The sequence below is a fragment of the Anser brachyrhynchus genome (genome assembly GCF_964034855.1).
Source record: "Anser brachyrhynchus genome assembly, chromosome: 13".
NCBI lineage: Eukaryota > Metazoa > Chordata > Aves > Anseriformes > Anatidae > Anser > Anser brachyrhynchus.
The window spans coordinates 991,247-1,011,701 of NC_137708.1; the positions used below are offsets into that span (position 1 = coordinate 991,247).

General features: G+C 63.6%; 1 protein-coding gene across 6 annotated transcripts in view; it reads left to right on the plus strand.

The window, feature by feature from the left end:
- Positions 1-20,455, plus strand: part of STARD8 (StAR related lipid transfer domain containing 8) — a 60,606-nt gene that overhangs the window by 34,277 nt on the left and 5,874 nt on the right. For 3 of the 6 annotated variants that reach the window (XM_080553330.1, XM_080553332.1, XM_080553333.1), the window contains 4 exons: positions 11,591-11,662; positions 13,937-14,018; positions 16,919-16,982; positions 18,860-20,241. In XM_080553330.1, coding sequence (XP_080409456.1) covers positions 11,591-11,662; positions 13,937-14,018; positions 16,919-16,982; positions 18,860-20,241 — 1,600 coding nt within the window. Of the gene's footprint in view, positions 1-1,459; positions 1,839-6,865; positions 9,668-11,590; positions 11,663-13,936; positions 14,019-16,918; positions 16,983-18,859; positions 20,242-20,455 lie in introns of those variants that run through there. The other 3 variants (XM_080553329.1, XM_080553328.1, XM_080553331.1) reach the window with 3 other exon arrangements.

Below are 20,455 nucleotides of genomic sequence, written 5' to 3' on the forward strand. Positions count from 1 at the left end.
CTGTTACTTGGCGTTGGCTGGCTGTGTCTGCTGCTGGCTCGTGTCTGGCGGTGCTTTCAGCCCCAGGAGGATCAGGAGTGCTCGGTTCAGAGATCTCGTTAACCTGCTCCATCGAAACAGCTTCGTGGGATCCTTGAGCAGCGTTGTTGCAGTACGTGTTGTGGGCTGGGCCCGGCAGCAGCCGCGACACCTTCCCTGACAGCACACTGAAGGGTCGCGGCGTCGCTGCCGCTGAGGCCCGGCGCTTCCTCGCATCGCTAGGACATGAGATCACGTTTGGAAGCAGCTTCGGGCTCCTCCCGTGGCGGTGGAAATTTTACACATGGTCATTGGTAACTTGGATGGCCACGGAGACGCCTCCACATCTGCAGGCGGCTCCCTGGTGTCAGCGGGACACCCTTGCTGCCACACGTGTGGGCGTTTGCGTCCCACTCCCTGCCAAGGGCTGCTCTCGGACAGATCTACCAGCCCGCTCCATCAGCTGTCCCCTTCTGCAGTTCGGACCGAGGGCTCCCCTGCCAGGTCCCGCTCCAACGAGGGGATCTCGCAGCTCGTTCTGTAAAACGGTTCGTGCCAAAAGCGCTGAATGAGGAGAGTGCAGTTACAGAGAATGTGCTTTTCATTATGGGGGCTAATCCCATGTCATCCGAAGCTTCTTATTCGGAGCGTGCTGCTCCCCTTAGCTGCAGCCTGCCTGACAGTGCGCGAGTCCTGCCTGCGTGAAGGGAAGGCATGCTCCCGCGGCAAAGTGAAGCACCGGTGCGTTGAGCACAAACCATGAATATATGGCAAATCTGGCAATCAAGTCCGTATGTCTCGGATAGCAGGTACTCCCATTCTCCTCCCTGAATAACCATTTCTTCAAAGCTTTTGGTCCCCTTTGATATCCTGAGGAACTGGGAAGTTTATGATGGCATCGGTCCCTGCTTTCCGTTCTGCCAGCTCTCCCAGAGGACGCGGTTCCCGTAGGAAAAGGCTGGATCCACCCGCGCTCCTGCCCGGCTGGGAGCGGCTCGCAGCTCTCTGCGGTTTGCCAGCAACTGGCCACCAGAAGCCGCTCAGTGCGACTGGAGCCCCGCGACGCGCGCAGCCGGCGCCTGATGGGGTTTGGGCGGCACCGCGCCTCCCCACCGGCTTTGTGCAGCCCCACTGCAGAGCCTGCACCGGCGAAATGAGGCTCTGCAGGAAGCGACACGGGCACCCCAGGGAGACCCGAAGTACCTCGTCTTTCTAATTGCAACCGAAGGCTGCAGCCTGCCTGGCTGGGGCGGGCGTCCAGTCCCTGCCGGCCGCGGTGCTGGCTCCAGGCACCTCACGCCCACTGTCTGCAGGGGACAGGAACGCCCCTGTGCTGCAGGGCGGCTGCTGTCCGTGAGTCACCGTGGGAGGGCAGTCAGTCTGTCCGGCCTGCGGCAGCCCTTCCAGAGAGCTCGAAATAGTTAAGCAGCGTACATGCATGCATATGCGCTATCGCTTTAGCTTTCTCGTGCGCTCTCCCCCTCCTACTCCCACCCCTGCTATTTAAACAGTTCAGCCTTTTGCACAGGCGTAGATATCCTGTTTGTTTCTGAAGAGAAATTAGGCGGCTTTCTGTGCATGCCGGGTCAGTAAGGGCAGGTTTTAGAAGCTCGGTACGCTAGGCCCGCATGGAAAAAATCGGAGCTCTCCAGCTGCCTGCCGCCGGGAAGGTCTTTGGCCAGGAGCCCTCTCGCTGCCCGTGGATGGTGCCCAGCGTGGCTGAAGCGGGGCCAGGAGGGCAGTGGTCATGCTGATATTCCTTTCTGCATTTAAGGCACAGTCTCCAATGAACAGAGCCAGGATTAACAGCTTCTGCCATGGTGAGTCTGCTCGTACCCCAGCTCTGTATTTTCATCCCGTAGAAGCTTTCAGCCAACAAACATGCTTTAAAGGGGGAGATGGAAAAGTCTGTGGGATGACCTTTTTCCTTGTCAGAGATTTCTTGAAAACAGCATTTCCTTTGCAGTTAGTTAGTTTGCTTTGGCTTTTACACTGCAGGGTGAGGGAAGGGTTAGGAGGTGCAATTTGTTTTGTTGTTAAGCTTTCTGTTTTGAAAAACAGAACAGATCTTCCTTTACCTTTTTTTCTTTTCCTATTTTTTTTTTCTTGAACTGATCTGTGGCTTCTGTGTTGGGGCAAGCCCCCCGCAGGGCGAGGGGCTGCAGTCACTGCCACGGTTGCTCGCCCGGATGCGAGCCCCAAGCCCCTGATAAGATGAAGGCACTAATATTTAGGGTGCGGTTGTGCTCGATAGGAAGGAGAGGGGAAATGGATGCGACAAAGTGCAGACTGGTTTCAGTTACGTGGTGTGTGGCTTTCATTTCAACCCCCCCGCTCCCTGCTTAAGATGCTGCAGACACAGTAGATCTGTAGCCTCTTTAATATTTGGGCTTATTTCTCACCGAGTCAGCCAAGCTGGTGAAAACACTGTGACTCTGTGGCATGCCAGCTCTTAGGAACCTTTGACTGTTTCCTGAGGCCGTGCCAAAATGCCGTTCTGTGCACGCTGCCCCCAGCCCCGGCCAGGCAGCGAGAGCGCCCGGGGTCGAGAGCCCGCTTTGGCCGGGAGCCCCGGGGCACGCTGACGTGCCCGCCCTGCCACGGGGACCTTTGGTGGCCCACCGCCGCCTGCTCGTCGAAAGGCCGTTTTCAGATAGAGGACGGGAGGACAGGAAGGAGGGGGGAGGCGAGGGAAAGAGCCTCGCCGCGGTGCAGGGCGAGCGGCGGGGCGGGGAGGGGACGGATGCGCGCTCACAGCAAATGGAAATTCCTGCCCGGGAATTGCCGCGCAGCTGTGCCGGTGACCAATGCACCAGCAATGCCGGTAGGGTCTCAGCGGAGCGCTTGTGTGCTTTGGGCAGCAAGGGGGATCTGTAACTTGCTGTTAATCCCTTAATGCTCCAGGTGGGAGAGATCCTATGGGGGGAGTGAAAGTCCTGCCCCAGCTCACGCAGCCTGCATTTGCATGAGAAACGTTATTTGGCTGCGCTTTGAAGCTGTGTTCCCTATGTTTTATTTTTACGCCTTGATTTGCGGTTTTCTCCGGAAGAGCTGCAGGAGGCCTGGGAGCTGCGCACCAGCAGGCGCTGCGGAGCGGGAGCGGGGCGCGGCGATGCGGGCTTTGCCGTGCCCGTCCCAGTGGGCTTCGCACGAAGCGAGGCTGTGGAGCGGGGAAAACACTCCGTGTTTTGTAAATGAAATCCTCAGCGTGCTGGGGGCAGGCTGAGGGGTGGTGTGGCCATCACCTGTCTGCCCGTGCTGGGTTGCGTGCTGTTAAAAGCCTGGAGCCGGCAGCGCGGTGGGATCGTGCACAAGTTACCGAGGAGCACGTGCGGGCACCTGTGCAGAGTCGCTGGGCACCGCCGGCGGCACAGCTCCCCGCTGAGCAGATGCAGTACGGAGATGCGGGGACCGGCTGACAGACGGGGCTTGGCCAAAGCGAACGGCGGTCCGTGGCACGCCGCAAGCAGGCGGGGGGACGGCCTCGGGGTCCTGTTTCAGCATCTGAAACACGGGGAGTGGGCAGGCAGAAAGGGTAGGCAGGTTGTTGCGCACAGCTGGAGAAATACCTGATTGTGGCTTACCTGTGTATGGCGGTGTTTAAAAAGAGAAGAGCCCTGAAGCAAGCCCCTGTGCCTCTGCCGAGGACTCGGTGCCTGTTTCCTCCCGCAGGGAAGCGTGCCTGTGCTGGGGCTGTGGCAGCGCCTGCCCAGCCCTGGCTCCGGGCTCCCCGTCCCCAGGGGCCGCACGGGGCTCCCGGTGCCTCGGCTGCGTGATGCTGGGTTCTGCTTCTGGGCAGCACCAACAGGCAGCAGGGAGCCCGCGTGGGGTTCCCCTGGTAGCAGAGACAGGTGGTTCTTCTAACTGAACGCACAAAAACAGGGGGAAATTCCTTCGTGTCTCAAGCAAATCAATGCTTTGTGATACCTGGGCTCAGAAGTGGAGGGAGCTGAGGAGAGCTGCCAGGCATGCAGCGCAGGAGAGGCTGCCGCAGGTTGCGCTGCCTGGGGCTACAAACCTGCAGCGGCTGCGGTACCGGGCTGAGAGCTCTCTGCAAAGAGGAGAGCTGAGCTGCTACCAGTTCCTGGCTTTAGAGCACGACGCCTGTAGTTTTCCTGCGCCCTGACTGCTGGCCTTCAGTGGCAGCTCGTGTCGGGTCTCTGAAGCAGTGCCAGTGCTGTGGCGAGGGCAGCGCCGTGGCGCAGCTCCCTGGGCGCAGCCTGACGGCGTGCCTGAGGTGGCACCGGGCTGCGAGCACATCTTGCTGGCGGGGCTGGCTCTGAAACGCTTCCAAGCAGTGGAAAAATGGCATCTTATTTTTGTCAAGGTAAAGACACGCATCGCGGGGTTCCTCCTCGGCGGGCGCCGTGCCCCAGCGCCGTCAGGGGGGTCTCTGGCAGAGCCCAGCCGCGGGGACGGCGTCCACTAGTCCAAACAAAGCGCGCGTGAGATCCGTGGGATGACCAACAGGAAAACAACAGCGCAATTTTAGAAAGGGTGGGATACAGGATGGGCAAGGAGGATTAGTTTTGCTGAACGTCCGAGAAGCTGTTTTCATCTTGCTTCTCTTCTGGGTTTCCAGTATCAAGAATTAGAGTACCCAGCCACCACGGCCACCTGAGGAGTAGAAACACGCATGTGGAAGAGAACATATGCTCCATAAATCAGTGGTTGGATTGTCAGGGGCCTGAATTAGGAGGAGGCACGAGTCTGCTCTCTTGGCATGGTGCACCGGCTGCAGAAAATGCTTACGTGCTTACGTGCGTTTTGGAGCAGAACCCCCGCAGCTGACAGAGCCGTACACCTTGGGAGGGCTGTCGGAGCCTTGCCGGGCCCCTCGGGAGCGCAGTAATTGCGTTTGCACACCTGCAGGCTGCTGTTTGTCCCCGTGGCTGCTTTGCTCACCGACTGCAGGCCCAGGATTGTTTGCGCGTGTGTGTGAAAGAGGGAAATGTGGAGAGCTGCTGCAGGGCTGCTGCTTTTTTATTCTACCCAACTGGGTGCCGTGTTTTTCCTTCAGCTCTCTCCTTTGAGTTGTGCAGGAGTGGCTCGGTGTTCTTAGCTTGTCAAAGGGTGGCGAACTGCAAGCATGTAGCTCCTGCTGGTGCCGTGCAGTCACTGCTACAGGCACCACTTGCAGTCCTGCTGGATGCTTCAGCCACACCAGCACCTTCTGTTTAACTGTCTTCTCTGTCCCCGGTACGTATATGTGCATTTGTGTAGATCCAGGCAGCAAATCAGGGCAAATGTCGTCTGTAAACCCGGGAAGGGAATAGCATGACCAGTGCCAAAGAGAAGACGCTGCCTGCTCAACCCTGAGTCCAGACCAGGTCAGACGCAATCCGTCGGCTGTGCCAGCGCTGCCCCATCTTCTTGGGGCAGAGCACGGGGCAGGCTGGAGCCGGGGACCCACGCTGCTTGTTGCCATCTCCAGCCGTGGCAGCGGGGTCCTGCTGGCTGTCCTCCTGCCGCGGGGGCTCCAACTGCCCGGGCTGGGGGCTCCTGCCCTGCCCGTGCACTGCTGGGCTCAGAGCAGCTGGAGGAGCACAGGTGGGGAGCGAGGAGGACGGGTGAGGGTCTTGGCCCTTCCTGGCCCTTTGTTTCTTTTCCTGTGGGCGCCCTGTCCCTTCCCGTGTCCCCACCAGACACCTGCTCTGCAGCGGCAGCCCGCAGCCTCTGCACATCTAACCCCGGCCGCCCCGGTGCTCTGAGGGCTGCTGGGTGCAGCCTGCAGCCGAGGGCCACGAGGAGGAATCCTGGGGTGGCCAGAGGTGCGAGAAGCCACCGAGGAGTGGAAATGCTTGTGGGGAGCGCGTGGCTATAATTACACCTAGGGGAGGAAGTGGCCGCGTTCGCTTCCAGCCCCCATACCGAGCGCCTCGCCTCGCCCGCACACAGACCGGCCTTTGTGCAGCCCGCCGCCGGGCCCAGCCCCAAACCGAGCGGGAAGCAGCCGCCGGCTCCCGGCCCCGGCCCCTGCCCGCAGCGAGGAGCCGGGGGTGGCTGGGAGCCGCGGCGGTGCCGGGCGGGCCGGGCTCGCTCTGGCTGTGCCACCCGCCGTGTCCCGCGTCCCGCGCCCCCTCCTGCAGCTCGTGCGCCCTAGGGCCCCGCGCACGGCTCCCGCTGGCTCAGCCTTCCATCGCTGGGCCTGCGGTGGTGCCCCGGGGCAGGAGGGGAGGCTGTGCTGCCGCAGGAGACGAGCACTGCCTTCCCCGGAGGTGATGCGGGGCTGCATCGCCCCAGAGCCCGCAGTGAAAGGGGAGAAGTTTTCTCCTCTTTAAAGTACGGAAGGAAACAAACCTGTCTGCATCTCGCTTTAACTTCCATGGGAGTGGAAGGGAGCAGAACCCAGACTGACGGTGGGCCCGTTGACAGGAGAGGACACACAGGCTCACTAGTAGCTGTAGTTACGTGCAGCTGTGGTGCTGCGTGGGTGGTTTTGGGCCGGCCTCTCCCTCCCCGGGCCCGACCCCGCTGGGCACTGAGCGCTGCGGGCAGCCCTGCCTCTGTCCTCACACGGGCGAGGGAACGGTGGCGGCACAGCCACGTGGGTACAGTGCCTCTGCATCGCCTCTGGCAGCCAGTTCCCCCGGTGTTCCCCTGGGTCATCCTGCGCCACGCACCGCGCGTCTGGAGCGTGAGCAGGGCAGTGAGAGGCTCCGGAGCCATCTGGGGCTGGCGGTGCCACCACACCGGCACCTCCCTGCTGCAGCTCGGCCGCACGGGACCACGGTGCCCCTCAGAGCCTGGCGGAGGCATCCGGACAATTCCTCGCCGGTGACAGAGCGAGCAGCGGTTCCCAAAACTGGTGAGACCTCTTCACAGCGCTAAGGTTAATTATGGAAACCCGCTGCATCTGGGACGGCATCCAGCCGAGCTTCTCATTCCTGCCTCCCTGCCCTCTCCGCGCTTGCAGCTTTGAAATCCCTGCGGTTTGCCGGGTCGTGCCGGGAGCTAGCGGGCAGGCAGCAGACGGTTCGCATTTCTCAGCGCAGCGTGCCGGCCCGCGCGCGGACGGGGGATGCCCGCGGCTCCGTGCCCTCTCCCGGCTCCAGACTCCCGGCTGCCGTGGGGAGAGCCCGCCCCGCGGGACGTGGTGCACGGAGCTGGGCGGGCGCGGGCGGCCGTGCGGGGCTTGCTCCTGGTGCGAGGGCTCGGGCGCCAGCAGCTGCAGCCGTTGTCCCTCCCCTGCTGTGAAGCCTCTGGGGGGATCCCCGTTGTTTTGTTTCCTTTGTGCTGTTTTGGGGTGAGCAGGGTGTGCAGACCTGGGGCCGTGTCCTCAGCTGGGCCCACTGAGGGGGAGGGCTGCGGGCATTCGGGACCGAGGGGTCCGGGCCTGGCCCTCTGGTGTGTCTGAGTGATGCCAAACGTGGCGCTGGTCGCTCCAAGCACAGAGCAGGGCACCGCAGGAGGAACTGAATCCTCTGACTTCAGTGGCACCGGCACTGCTGCTGGCCCCAGAACCGCTGGCAGGCGTGGGCAGCGGGTTTCCCGTGGGAGACGGGCATTTCGGATCCTCGCTAGCTTAAGCGGCCACGGCACCGACCCCTGGTTTGGGAAGCGTATTGGGATTTTCTGTTCTTTCTGTAAAAATAGGCGAGGACTTCTGCTTACAAGCCAGGAAGAGAAGCTGAGCTTCTGCATATCCAGTGTTGTAGGCAACAGTTTATTTTGAAGTGTGATGGAAAGAAAACACGCACGCACACAGCGAGGTTCCCGCGCTGGCACACGGCAGCCAGAGGCTGCTCCCGCTCGCATCTGCCCGGCGTCCGATTTCCCGGCTTTCCATGATGTAATGCAGGGGCGATGCGATGGCATGGTTTTCTTTTCACTCACTAATTGGGTGTGTGGGGCTTTTTACGGGGATTTTGGAAACTTGCTCGGAGAGGCTCGGTCCTGGGGTGTTGCTTCTCCATTTTTTGTCATTTATTTTAAAGCGAAAGTGCCGAGCCTGGGTTCTGGGAAGTGCTTTTCCTATCAGTAGTTAAGTTTGCTTCCAGTGATTCAGCTTGCTCGTTTTAGACCTGCCTGTCCTTGTATTGCACCTCCTGGGCCCCTGCCCACCCACGCCCACTCCCGGAGCTGGCAGGGGTGGCGTGGGGACCCTGTGTCCCCGGCGGACTCGAGGGAGGAGCGCCAGCCTCCAGACATCCCCGCCTGCCCCCGTGCCGTCCTGCAGCTGTGTGCAGTGCCGCGGTGCGGGGCCGTGCTGCAGAGTGGGCGCAGGAGGAACGGTTGTCTTTTTCTTCCACTTTCACTAGCAAAATGAGAGCCTCTCACCTCATTTTCACTTTCTGATCCCCACTGCAGGGTGCTGGGGCGTGCAGTCGGCCCCAGTTGCCGTCTCCTTCCCAAATCCCTTTATTCCCCTGCCCCGTCCCAGCAGTGGGCGCAGCCCCCGTGCTGCCGTGGCCTCGTGCCTGGGGACCTGTGTGGGGCAGCCGCCTGCCCCTATTGCTGGGGACGGGAGCGCTGGGAGGGGGACAGCGCCTGTGGTGCCTCTTCCTTGGGCCGTGCCACCAGCAGCTGCTGGAAAAGGGCAGAAGCTTTGCCTGGGGGACTCTCTGGTGGCTTGTAGGGGCCGTGCACCAACAGGAGCTTTTTCCAGCGGGAGTGTTGGTGCTGGTTTTCCCTCGTGGGGATGTCCGGCTGCTTGCTGAGTGCTCAGCTCACACGGAGAGCTCTCTGTGATGAGGGAGCTGGAAGCGGGCTGCCCATCCACCTGCCAGCTGCGTTCATGGAAGGCGCCAGCAGCTCGCTGTGCATCTCTTTACTCCTCAGTCAAATCTGGGTGAGCTGGCCTGCAGGTCGGAGTGCTGCCGCTGGTACCGACAGCTGGAGTAATGCAAACACAGGGAGAGGGAAGGGTTGCATAAGTCCTCTTAGGAAACCCATCTAAAAATAACAGGGACTGGCTGGCCCTTCTTCCCCTCCCCGATGTCTGACATCCAGGATGGCAGCGCTCCGGGCTTCACAGACCCCACCTTTATCTGCAGCGCGCTTTCGGTGCCAGAGCCGCGGGGGGGTGACGGTCACGCACCTCGGGGCGCCGTGCCCCGATGGCACCGCAGGCACGGCTCGTGGGGGGTGACCCCGTCACGGCATCCGGCCACGGTCCTGCCGCCGCCGAGTCCCCCGCAGGCCATTCACAAGCTGCCTGTGTCGTTCGCACGAGTGTTTTTCTGCCCATTCTTATCGAGACTCGGAAAGATCCTTTCCTGTGCTTCCTTGGGAAAGTACTTCTGTGGAAAGGGCGGTGGGAGGAGGAAGCCGGCAGCCGGCTCCGTCCGGGACGGGGACACTCAGAAACCTTTTCTGTGCCAGCGCGGGGAGGCTCCTGCGGGCGCCGGTGCAGGGCAGGCGCCGGGGCTCCACGCGGGGCTTTGGGGACGGCGCTGGCAGCAGGCGAAGCGGGGCGCCCGGCTCCAGAGCGGGGCGAGGACAGGTAGCGTGCCCCCGGCAGCCTGCGGGGGGACCAAAGCGTCTCGCTCTGCCTCCCCGCGTCCACGGGGCGATGTGCGGGGGCTGCGGCGGGCGCAGGCTGCCCGTGGCTGCGCTGGGTGCCCCGTGGCTCCCGCACGTCCCTGCGCAGACCCGTCCGGCACCTCAGCCGTGCTCTTCTGCCAGCTCGGTCCTGCTGCTGTAAGGGGTAAGCGGGGCACCAGGGCACGCCAGGAGGGTGCACGGCTCTGCTCCTGGCTGCCCTTCCCTTCCCTCTGCTGTCCCTTTTGGGGGGTGGAAGTGCCAGACCCATCCCTTCCTGCGGGTGGGGGGGATTCGGGCTCTGTGGGGCAGCAGCGGGTTGGGAGGATTGCGTTCCTCATCCTGGCCGGGGGCACCTGAACCTCTGGCCGTGGTGGCCCCCCGGCCAACGGCCCAGCCCTGAGCAAAGGGGGGGAAGGGGCAGGGGCAGGGTGCTGGAGGGTCCGGGTGAGGCTGTGTGGCTGTGTGCGTGGGGTGGCAGCGTGAGGAGCTCGGTGTCACCCACCCCACGTGTCCCCCCCAGGCACCATGGGGTGAGGGCTGCGAGCGCTGGGCTCGCTGTGCCGCGGTGGGGGGGCCGCTGAGGGGCCCTGGCTCTGAGCCCTGCCCTTCCCACAGGGCTCAGCACGCCGCTAAGGGCAGCTGCGCAGCTTGGACCCGCGTCCGGATGCTCGTTCCAAACCTCCTCCCCAGAACGTCCCAAGTATTTGGGTCGAGGGTTTTGGCTGGGTCCTGTCCTTAGCTGAACTGCTCGGCTTCACCCTTCTCGTGCGCGCAGCTTTGTGGGTGTGAGCGGGAGCGGAGCTCTCCCCTGAGCCTGTCGGGGGGGGATGGAGCTCAGAGTTTCACCACCGTAACTCTCGGTGGATCAGGCTCGATCCCAGTCTGTACTGGGTTTAGCTTCTGGGAGGGACGGGCAGGGACCTGAAGCTGCAGTCCCATTTTCTACATCTGAGGTCAAACGCCTGTCGCCGCCAGAACTGCAAGTCTCAGCGGACAGATGGACTGCTGGCACCCGACAGCAGCTTCCTCCGGCTGCTTTGCCTTCGGGCTGTGTTCCCTCAGGTCCTGTAAATCTGAGGAATTCCCCAGAACGTGGTGCTGGCAGTTGGATGGGCTCGCCCTGGGAATAGCTGAGCAGGACCAGGCCGGGCAGGGGGCAGCAGAAAGCCGTCGGGGCTCCGGTGGCTGGGCCAGCCGGCCCCTTGTGTCCCCGCGCCGCTGTGATTCCCCCCTGGGGAGAGCTCTGTGCCCCGAGCAGGGCGCCCCGCGTGCCAGGAGGAAGGCGAGCTTGGAAGAAAAGAAGGGGGTGGTCGGGATGGGGGAAGTGGGAGGGAAAATAAAAGGTTCCTTTGGCAGGCTTTTCTGGAGGATGTTTGCAAAAGACGCACGAACTGAACAGCCCCAAGCTTTGATGGGCTCTGAATTAATCGTCAGCAATAAAGGCGTTCCGCTCTTGCCTGACAGAGCCCTTCATTGGGTTTGGTGGGTATAGGAACAAAACGTTTCAAGGAGCGGTGGTAGGACATTGGTAGGACAAAGAGTAAGAACGGGTAGATTTTGATTAGATATAAGGAAGAAATTCTTCGCTCTGGGGGCGCTGAGGCCCTGGCCCAGGCTGTGCAGAGGAGCTGTGGGTGCCCCAGCCCTGGCGGTGCTGGGATGGGATTTGGGCAGCCCGGGCTGGGGCAGGGGGCGCTGCCCGTGGCAGGGGGTGGGATTACGTGGTCTTCAAGGTCCCTTCCAGCCCCAACCGTTCTGTGACTCTGCGATCCCATTATCAGGAGGTTACAACTGTCTCGTGGGCCTGTCGCTCTTGTGCCATGTCCTCTTTGTCCTGCGCTCGCGGGGCATCCGGAGCTGGGCAGTTCCTGCTGTGCGAGCCTGCCCCGTGCCTGGCGTGGTGCCACCCCCAGGCACGTGCTGCTCCCCGGCCTCGCTGTTTCGCAGTCGGTCATTTCTTCTGGTTTGTGCACGTGAAAGACAGGCGCGGGTGATGCCGGAGTGCCCCCGATGCGGAGAGCTGCCTCTGGGTGCAGCATCCCTTTGGCCGGTGCGATGCTCAGACCGTCTCTTTGCTTTGTTTCAGAAATCGAAGCCAAGAAAGCTTGCGACTGGCTGCGAGCGGCAGGATTCCCGCAGTATGCCCAGCTTTATGAAGGTGAGAGCTGCTTCCTCCTCTCTTGGGTTTGGGGCCAGCCGTGTTTGTGGTGCGGTGTCCGGAGGCTGGGCGTGCAGCAGCACATGGCGAGGGGCAGCACCTCCACGGCCGTGCTGCACCCCGGGGGCTTGGATCCGACCTGGGCAGGGGCGCAGAGCTTGGGGATGTGGGGGTGTGGGGTGGGGGCGGCGCTCCTGAGCGGGGCACCCGCAGCCCCTCGCAGGGAGGGGGTGAGCAGCCCGGCAGCGCTGCTCCTCGCTGGGGAGCCCTGCAGCAGGCAGGTGGAGCCAGGGGGTGGCCAGCACCCGCAGCGGGGCCATGGCTGGCATAGATCCGAGCGGGCAGGTCTGGGCAGCCGGACCTGGCCTGGGGATGGCTTCTGGGGACCCCAGCGTGCCCGGCACGTCACGGCTGCCCGTTACCCCCAGCGGGGCTGAGCAGAAAGTCGCTGGCCTGTACGTGGTCTTATTTGTGTATCAACTACGTACCAGGGGTGGCTGCAGGGAGAGGTCACAGAGCGCTGGGGAGAGGGCAGGACGACGGGGATTGCTTACTAATTACATGATTATATGTTAAAACGTTAAGCTTTCGGACTGGGTTGTGGTGTGGAGAACCAGCCATGCTGTTAACTTCCCTGCATTCCTGAACTTTTCCCCTTCGGGCAGGGCTGCGAGGAAGTTCCCAGGTGCCCGGGCAGGGCAGGGCAGGGCAGGGCAGGCGCTGGGTTGCCGACCGTGCCTGAGCAGTTTAGGGATGCTCGCAGGGGTTGCGAGCGCGCAGCGCAGGCAGACGGCGTGGGTAACGCGGGGAAGGGACGTTTCCTCCCTCCCTCCCTCCTGACACATCCCTGAGGCTGCTGCCCTGCCCTGCCGTCCCCCGGCAGCGAGGTCTGCGCTCCCTGCACACGCGGCACACCGTGCCTGTGCCCTGTGGTTCCCAGCGGGACGGCGCTCGGAGGGGCCGGCTCCCACCTCCGCCCCCACACAGGCACTTTGCGATTAACTCCTCTGGAGCTCGTCCGATCGGCTGTGTTTGCTCCACACAGCCGGTGGGCCTGCGGGTCCCTGCTGGGACGGGGCCGAAGCAGCGCCTGCAGCCCGGCCCCCCTGGCAGAACAATAGCCGGAAGCCCGGCCGCGGGGGGAGCGCCACCAGCCATTGTTCGCCCCGCTTCCAGCGCCCCCACCCCTTCCAGCAGAGCCACGCTCCGGCCTCCCGGGTGATGGCTTCACCGGCTGCCCGCTCGGGCCCGGTTTCTATTTCGGGGCAGCTCCCCGCAGAGCCACGTGCGCGGGCCGCCCGGGTCCTGCAGGTGAGCCCCGGCCCCGAGCAGGGCGGCTGCTGCAGCGATGAATAAACCGGCCTCGCTCCAGCCTCCCTGAGCAAAGCTTTCCACATCCTTTGACCATTTCATTCTGTTCTTCTCCCCAGCTGGCAGGGCTCAGCATCCCCTCGGTAATTACGCTCAAGAGCTTCATTAACAACCAGACGTAGACTCGTGGTTAATTGTCCAGGTCTGGCGCAGCTGGTCCCAGCAGAGCTTTCTGGGTCTGCGCGGAGAGGAGCAGGGAACTGCGTGGAGGACCTCAGGCACCTCGCCACCCTCCTCTAGCTTACCAAAAAGTGCGCTGCCCAGGGGCTCTGAGCATGTAGAGCCTTTCCTTGGTCCTCTAGCTGCTGCCCAGGGCCCTGCAGGTGCGCCTGCCCTCGGAGCCCCAGCCGTGGCCTTTGAGGCACTGAAGGAGATGCTGGAACTACGGCAGCACCCTGCTGCTGCGGCTATCTCGACGCTGGGGGACCTCTTAGCAGCTCTCAGCTGTCCCCAGGGGCTTTCCTGACCCTGGTGGATCAGTGGACAAAGGGAGTCTGAGGGAGGAAGGGGTCAGTATACGTGTGGTGTGTTGTTTTATGGGCGCCAAGATCTCCCTCGAGCGGTGTTTGGAATGTGGCTGCTCTCCAAAAACCACCGTGGCCCGAGGCCACAGGTCTTTCTTTTCCACACCAGCACCACCATCTCCACTGAGGTCCCTCTTCTCTCTGCTTTGTGGACCTGGATGTGGGGTCCAGACTTTGTGCCCGCTGCTGCTGGGTGCAGCGTGGGGCTTTGGGCAGCACATTGTTGAGGTCGTGCTTTTGGGGAGGCGAGGTGAGGTGCTGGTGTGGCTGATGGCGTGCTGGCGGCTGCTCTCCCAGAGCTGGTGTCAAAAGCGGGCGGCCCCCGCGGAGCTGCAGGGGCTCCCTGCCTCACTGATCCTCCTCTCGCCTTCCTCCCCAGACTCGCTGTTCCCACTTGACATCGGCGCTGTGAAGAAAGACCACAGTTTCCTGGACCAGGACTCCCTCAAATCCCTCTGCAGGTAAAGCCCCCTCCAGCCGGCTCTCGCTGCAGAGAGCTGCGTGAGGCAGGGGCTCAGCACCACTGCCCTGGTGCTGTGCCGTGCCTGCGCCCAGCCTGCAGGCGCTGCCTGCCCGTCCCAGCGGCGGTGGCTGAGGATGCGTTGTGCTGCCACGTGGCTGTCATGTCGGACAGGCTGGTGCGTGGGGAGCTGCAGTGCTTTGTGTCCTGAGCGTGCAGAGCGGCTGGGGAACAGACGTTAGCCAGGAGTTCTCCTCTTTGCCTGTGCTCCTCTCCCCGCTGGCTGCTCTGGGCGATGCCTCACGTGCGTGGTCATCGGGAGAGAGCCAGGCTTCCCCAGGGTACGTTGCACGTTGCTTTATTTTGCAAGGATGCTAAACAATGTCTCTGAGAGTGAAGCGGAGGCTGGACACCACACCTCTGGGTCGCAGCGAAGGGATCTTGCTTGGCTGTTGGTGTGAGCCGGATTCGGGTCAAAGTGCCCGTGGGTGAGATGGTGGCTGGGGACAGGTTTGCATCAGGCACATGCCTCCTGTGACAGGGAGCGAGCACACAGCAAGGGCTTTGCTGGGCACTTGTGCAATGAGAGCTGCTCCGTGGAAAGGCCACACCGCTAGCTAACCTTTTGTGCAGCTCCCTAGGGGCTGTGGGTGCTCAGCAGCGCTGCATCGGGAGTGGGTTTGCACTGCTGGCTGTCTTTGTGCTGGCCGACCCGCTCTTGTTCCTGGAATAAACACGCTGTTGGTCGCTCCGAGGGAGGATTGCCCTGCTGGCGGGGCTGTGCGGCGTGAGTTATCCCAGCGCCAGGCAACCAGAGCCACACCGAGCGTTTTCCACCCGGACGCACTACTCCTCGCAGCAGCAGGGCTGAAAATAGCTCCGGGAGATGCCTCCGCGTGTTTTTCTGGCAGGGGAAGCAGTGCGGTATTTCAGAGATGAGCTCTAAATGCTACCGCCGTGACCAAGAGCAAACAGCCAGCAGGAGGGACCCCCCATCTGTCCGTCTGTCCGGACGGGCCGCGCGTCAGCCTGCCTGGGGGCGACTCAGCCCCGCGTCTGCTTTCGGGCCACATCCCCGCGGCCGTGCCCCCGCGCTGAGGAACCCGGCGGCGCTCGGCAGTTCTGCTGCCTCTCGCTTCCCCCCCACGCGCTATGGGGAGCGGAGAGGCCGGGGGGCAGGCGGGGGCTGCTGGCTGCCTGCTGTCCCAGCACGGGCAGCTCCGCTCGGCGCAGGGACCCTGGCTGCAGCGCTCGGCTTCTCCCGGCTGCACTCAGTGCGGGGTAGGCAGGCTGGGGGCTGCGAGGTGCTGGGGGGGCTGTGAGGTGCTGGGGGGGCTGCGAGGTGCTGGGGGGTGCACCTGTCCCCGGCTGAGCTTTCGCATCCTTTTGTCTTCGCCTGGCTGGCTGGAGGCGTTCTGGAGGTCGTTCTGCCCTGCTAGCCTGCAGCAGGTCATCCCCATCCCGCGGCTCCTGGCAGCCTGCGCAGAGCCGGCGCCGCTGGGATGGAGCCGCCGGGGGGGCCTGGGGACACGGGGCCTGCAGCAATACCTCGCTGAGAGCCGAGGAGGGCACTGAAAACTGGAGGAAAACCAAGGACAGTTCTCCTGCGTGCCTCCTCCTCCCCACAAGCACACGCGTGCTGCCACCGGGCTCCTGCTGCTGCGCTTCCCCAGCCCGGTCCCCCCACTGCTGCAGCTCCCCCCAGCCAGGAGGGCAGAGGGGTGGCAGCGGGGCCAGCCCAGTCCCAGCCCCGCTCCTGCCCTAGTGGATACGGGAAACGTTGCCTCCAAAGCTGCAGGGCTTGTGTGCGTGGTGAACCTTCCCAGGTGGCTGTCAGGCACACCCCGGTCGCCCTCACCCTGGGCTGAGCACAGGCTGGATTCAGAACGCAACCCATCGCCGTTTGCTTTGCGGTCGCTGTTGCTTTGCTAGGTTACTTTCTTCCCCCGAACAATGGCTCGCTGCAGCCTCTCTCCGAGCGCTGTCCTGGGGCCAGGCAGACGCGATGAGCAGCCGTGTGAGGACGCTGCCGCCCGCTCTTGTGCACGCTGCGGGGCCACGCTCCTGTTCGGGAGTTTTCGGCAGGATCATGAAAGGGACGTGAGCCACTTTTTTGGTAAATTGTGCCTAAGATTTTTTTATCAGCTGTGCAGAAACGGTGTTTGCGTGCTGGAACAAAAGTTCCGTTGTGCTTGCAGTGCCGTTCGCAGTACCACTGGAGCTGCAGGGGTCCCGCCACCCCCTGCAGCCACCTGTGGGGCCAGCTCACAGCCCAGGACAAGCCCCCGGGGAGCTGCGGAAGCCGGGGCGCACAGCGATGGGGTGGGACGGCTGCCGAGGGGCCCCGGCAGCGCCCAGGGGTGCTGCGAGCTGGGGGAGCCGGGCATCCTTCGATGCCAGGGCTGCTGCCGTGGGAGAGTACACCCGGGGGCCGGAGTGGCTGCGGGTGCTGGGGCACGGCCGGGACGTCCCGGTGCCCGTGCGCTGGCGGCGGGTGCCGCTCTGATCTCTGCGCTTGCAAAATCCCTGCTGGCCTGCGACCAAGCGCTTGTGCCACCGGCGTGCTGGAGTGGTTTAAACCCCTCGGCTGCCGTGCCAAGGGCTCATGTGACTCGGTTCCTGCGCTGGGGGGAAGGAGGTGCAGAGTGCCCCCAGACCTCTGCAGCAGGAGGGTGCAGCTTCGGGAGCCCGCCTGGGGACCCTGCACTGCGCTGGGAGCGGGCTTGGAGCTCCTCCAGGCTCCGCGTGTCCGACCCCTGGAGCTGCAGCTGCTGGGTGACAGGTGACCAGGCACAACGGGAGCTCAGAGACAAAAAATAGAAAAAAAATAGGAAAAGAAGGAAAGCACTGCAGGCAGAGCAGGAAGCCACAGCCGGGTAAAGCTCTCTTGTTTCCTTGCAGGAGGCTGATGACCCTGAACACATGTGCCTCCATGAAGCTGGAAGTCCACTTTCAGCGTAAACAGGTGAGTCCTGGGCTCGAGGGGAACGTGCGCAGCTGGCGGGGCAGCGAGCCTGGTTTCCTTGATAACTCCGGAGTGATCCAGGACTGCCCCTGGGCTGGTGCTGAGCAGTGCTGAGTGCTCCCTGCCCTGCCCTGCCCTGCAGGGGGATGCCAGGCTGGGGCAGTGCGGTGTGTGCCGCGCTGTGCTGTGCCATACTGTGCCGTGCTGCACCGACAGCACCAGCCTTGGGGGCTGTGCTGAGCTGGGGCTGGATGAGACCCCGCAGCAGCACATCTCCACTCCTCGCTCCTCCTTCATCATCGCCTTCGTTATGTCGGCGGGCCCGCGCCCAGGCCCCCAGCTGCCCGGCAGAATGGCAGGAAGGCCGCAGCGCGGGGCATTGTTCCCGCGTCCGGGCCCCCTTCTCCGGAGCACAAAGAAGCGGAGGGGGAAGGGGCCGGGATGTGCGGGGCCGGGGCCGGTCGCAGCTGTTGCAGCAGCAGCGAGGCGGCGGGGCTTGGCCTGGGGGTGCTGGGTGGGCCGAGCCCCTCCGGCTCCCAGGGCTGGGCAGGGCGCTCGCCCAGTTTGCCAGGTCACAGTTAGCAGGTGAGAACCTAGCACTGCCCTGCGGCCAGCGGGCAATGAGCTCAAACCCAAAGCTGTTGATTTCAGCAGCAGTTTGTTACCCCTCGTTTCTTTTACGGAAGGCCTTGAGGCTTCTAGCTCCAGCCCGTGCCTTTCTGCACAGGTAACGCTACTCGGTCACCACTGCTCGCGCTTTCCTTCATTTGTTTCCGTCACCGTTCTCAGGAAACGTGGCTGTGGAGGGGGAAGCGCGTTTGTGGTTTGATTTTGGTCCCCGTGTTTTCCTCTTCTTTCTCCCTGCCCTCCAGCCTGGGTCAGCTCCTGCAGTTCTCCTGCTCTCGCAGGCCTTACCTCCTATGTCGAGAGACACCAGATAAAGGGACGTGACATTGAGGCTGGCCGAAGCACGCAGCCTGGCAGTTTGGATACCCCCTCACGATCGTGCTGCTTTCCCTAAGAAGCAAACAGTTACATGGGGATTCCTTAGTAGGAAGCCGATGGTTTCTCTTCTGGCCTACAAATGTGTCGGCATATTAATAACAGAGCCTTTTCTGTTTCCCCTGATGAACAGTACATTTCAAATGCGCTGGTTTGATGCTCGGTGCCTGGGAGCCACCACGGGGGCGTAGCCCCGCTTGTTCCCCCTGCCCGCGCCGGGGCTTGGGCTGGTGGCGGTGCCTGGGTCCCGGTGTGCGCAGCCCCGCGGGGTGGGGGCGGGCAGCCTCCCGGCCTCCAGCGCCTTTCTTTCTTCTCTGTGCACAAAGAGCATTGTCTCAGGAAGGACCTGGCTGCCTGCTGAGCTCTGTCCCCTCCTTGCTTGTTCCTGCAGTAGCTGTAAAAGCTCAGGGTCAGGCTTTGACCCTAGAAGAGTTCTGGGGGCTCCCCTTGGTGCTGGGGGCTGCAGGCCTGAGCCCCAGCTGGGACGTTTCTGTTGTGACCAGACGTGTGAGAAGTGACCGCGTCCCCTCCTCTTCTCACTGCGCCCGTCCCTCTGACAGCGCAGCGCGTTTCGGTCTGGGCTGGCTCACGCGGCCCGAGTGCTTCTGCTGGGTACGCGGGCACCGTGCCACCCGTCGGGGTACACCAGCGGACGGGCAATGCCACCACAAACACAGGGCTAGTGCCTGGGAGCTGCTCGGAGGTAGCACAGAAATAGCACCTTCCCTTCGCCACGTAGCTCTTGAGCCTGAGCACGGCAGTTCCTCGTTCAGCGTGAGCCCCGTGGCAGAAGGGGGTGGAGCGGGCTGGCTGTGGGTGTAGCGGTGCCGAGGGACCCCGCGGTCTGATCGTCCCCTCTTCTCTACTGCCCGCAGAATGAAGACTCCGAGGAAGAGGACCTGTGTGCCATCAGCAACCGGTGGGCTTTCCAGCGGGAAAGCAAGAGGTGGTCCCGGGTGGGCTCTGTCGACGTCCTCTCCCAGGCCTCCGAGGTGCCCAACTGCACCATGCGGCAGGCGTCCAGCCGCGAGAGCGTCCTCACCGACCTCAGCACCAACCTGGAGGCCGTGTCCCTGCACAGCAGCGTCAGCACGGGCAGCACGAGCGGCACGCCCGGCATCGTGGTCACGCCGCCCGAGCCGTCCCCTGCCCGCGACGCTGCCGCCGTCGCCCAGCCCGGCCGCAGCTCCAGCACCCGCTCCTTGGTGGAGCCGCCCTCGGGCCGCGAGGGCCCCAAGGAGAAGCTGAAGAAGCGAAGGTCTCGCAGCTTCCTGAAGAGGATCGAATCCCTGCGAAGGAAGGACAAAGAGAAAGCTGGCCCGGACGAGAAGGTTGTCCCGAACAGCGGCGTCATGGCCAAACCGGGGTGGGACTCCACCAAGAGTAACGGGGACCTCACAGCCACCAAGGGCAGCTCCCCTAAAAGAGGAGCATCTGCCTCCTTCCACGGCAAAAAACACTTCTTCTCGGTGTCGTACAGGACTAACCGCCTGCTAGGCTCAGGCAGGGGCAAGGGGAGCTCAGAGGCCAAGCGCACCGGGGTCTACCTGGAGGACTACGAGACGGCCGTGACCGCCGGCGGCACCTGGGCTGCTGGGGAGCACCAGCACCGGCCGGCGTGCCGCGGGGATTGCCTGGTCTACGTTCCCAGGGACCACAAGCCGGGCACCTTCCCCAAATCCCTCTCCATCGAGAGCTTGTGCCCCCTGGGCAGCAGCTCCCTGACCAGCTGGAAGGCGGGGGACAAGCCCGTGGGGCTGGCGGGAGGCGGAGGGGGCAGCAGCAGCAGCGTGGAGGGCTCGGCCTCCCCGCGGGGCTTCGCCTGCCGCCGCCGGGGCTCCTGCAGCTCCCTGGGCAGCCGGGCGAGCGTGTACGACAACGTGCCCGAGTTCGGCAGCGGCGACGAGTTCTCCAAGGCGGACGGGGAGGTGACCTACCAGAACCTGGACGACATCCTGCAGCACATGTGGGGGCTGCAGCAGAAAGTGGAGCTCTGGTACAAGGCCATCTCCCCCGGCCTGGCCGGGGAGGACGGGGGCGAGGAGGAGGAGGAGGAGGAGGAGGAAGAGGAGACGGACTCGGGCGGGGAGCCCACCTTCCCCTCCAACCTGCACTTCGAGGAGCGGTCCATGTCGGACGTCGGCACCTCTGCCAGCGACTTCGACAGCACGGGCAACTCCCTCAACGAGGCCGAGGAGCTGGAGATGCGGGAGCGCCGCGACTCGGGCGTGGGAGCCTCGCTCACCAGGCCCTGCAGGTACCGGGGGTGGGCCGGGGGGGGCAGCCCACGCGTGTCACCAGCCCCAGGCAGGGATACAGGGGCTGCGGGGGGGCCGTGCAGGGCCGGGCGTGGAGCACTGCTGCACTCTGGTGGCTGCACGGGGGTGGGATGGGGTGGGGTGGGATGGGATGGGGATGGGATGGGATGGGATGGGGTGGGGTGGAGTGGGGTGGGGTGGGATGGGATGGGA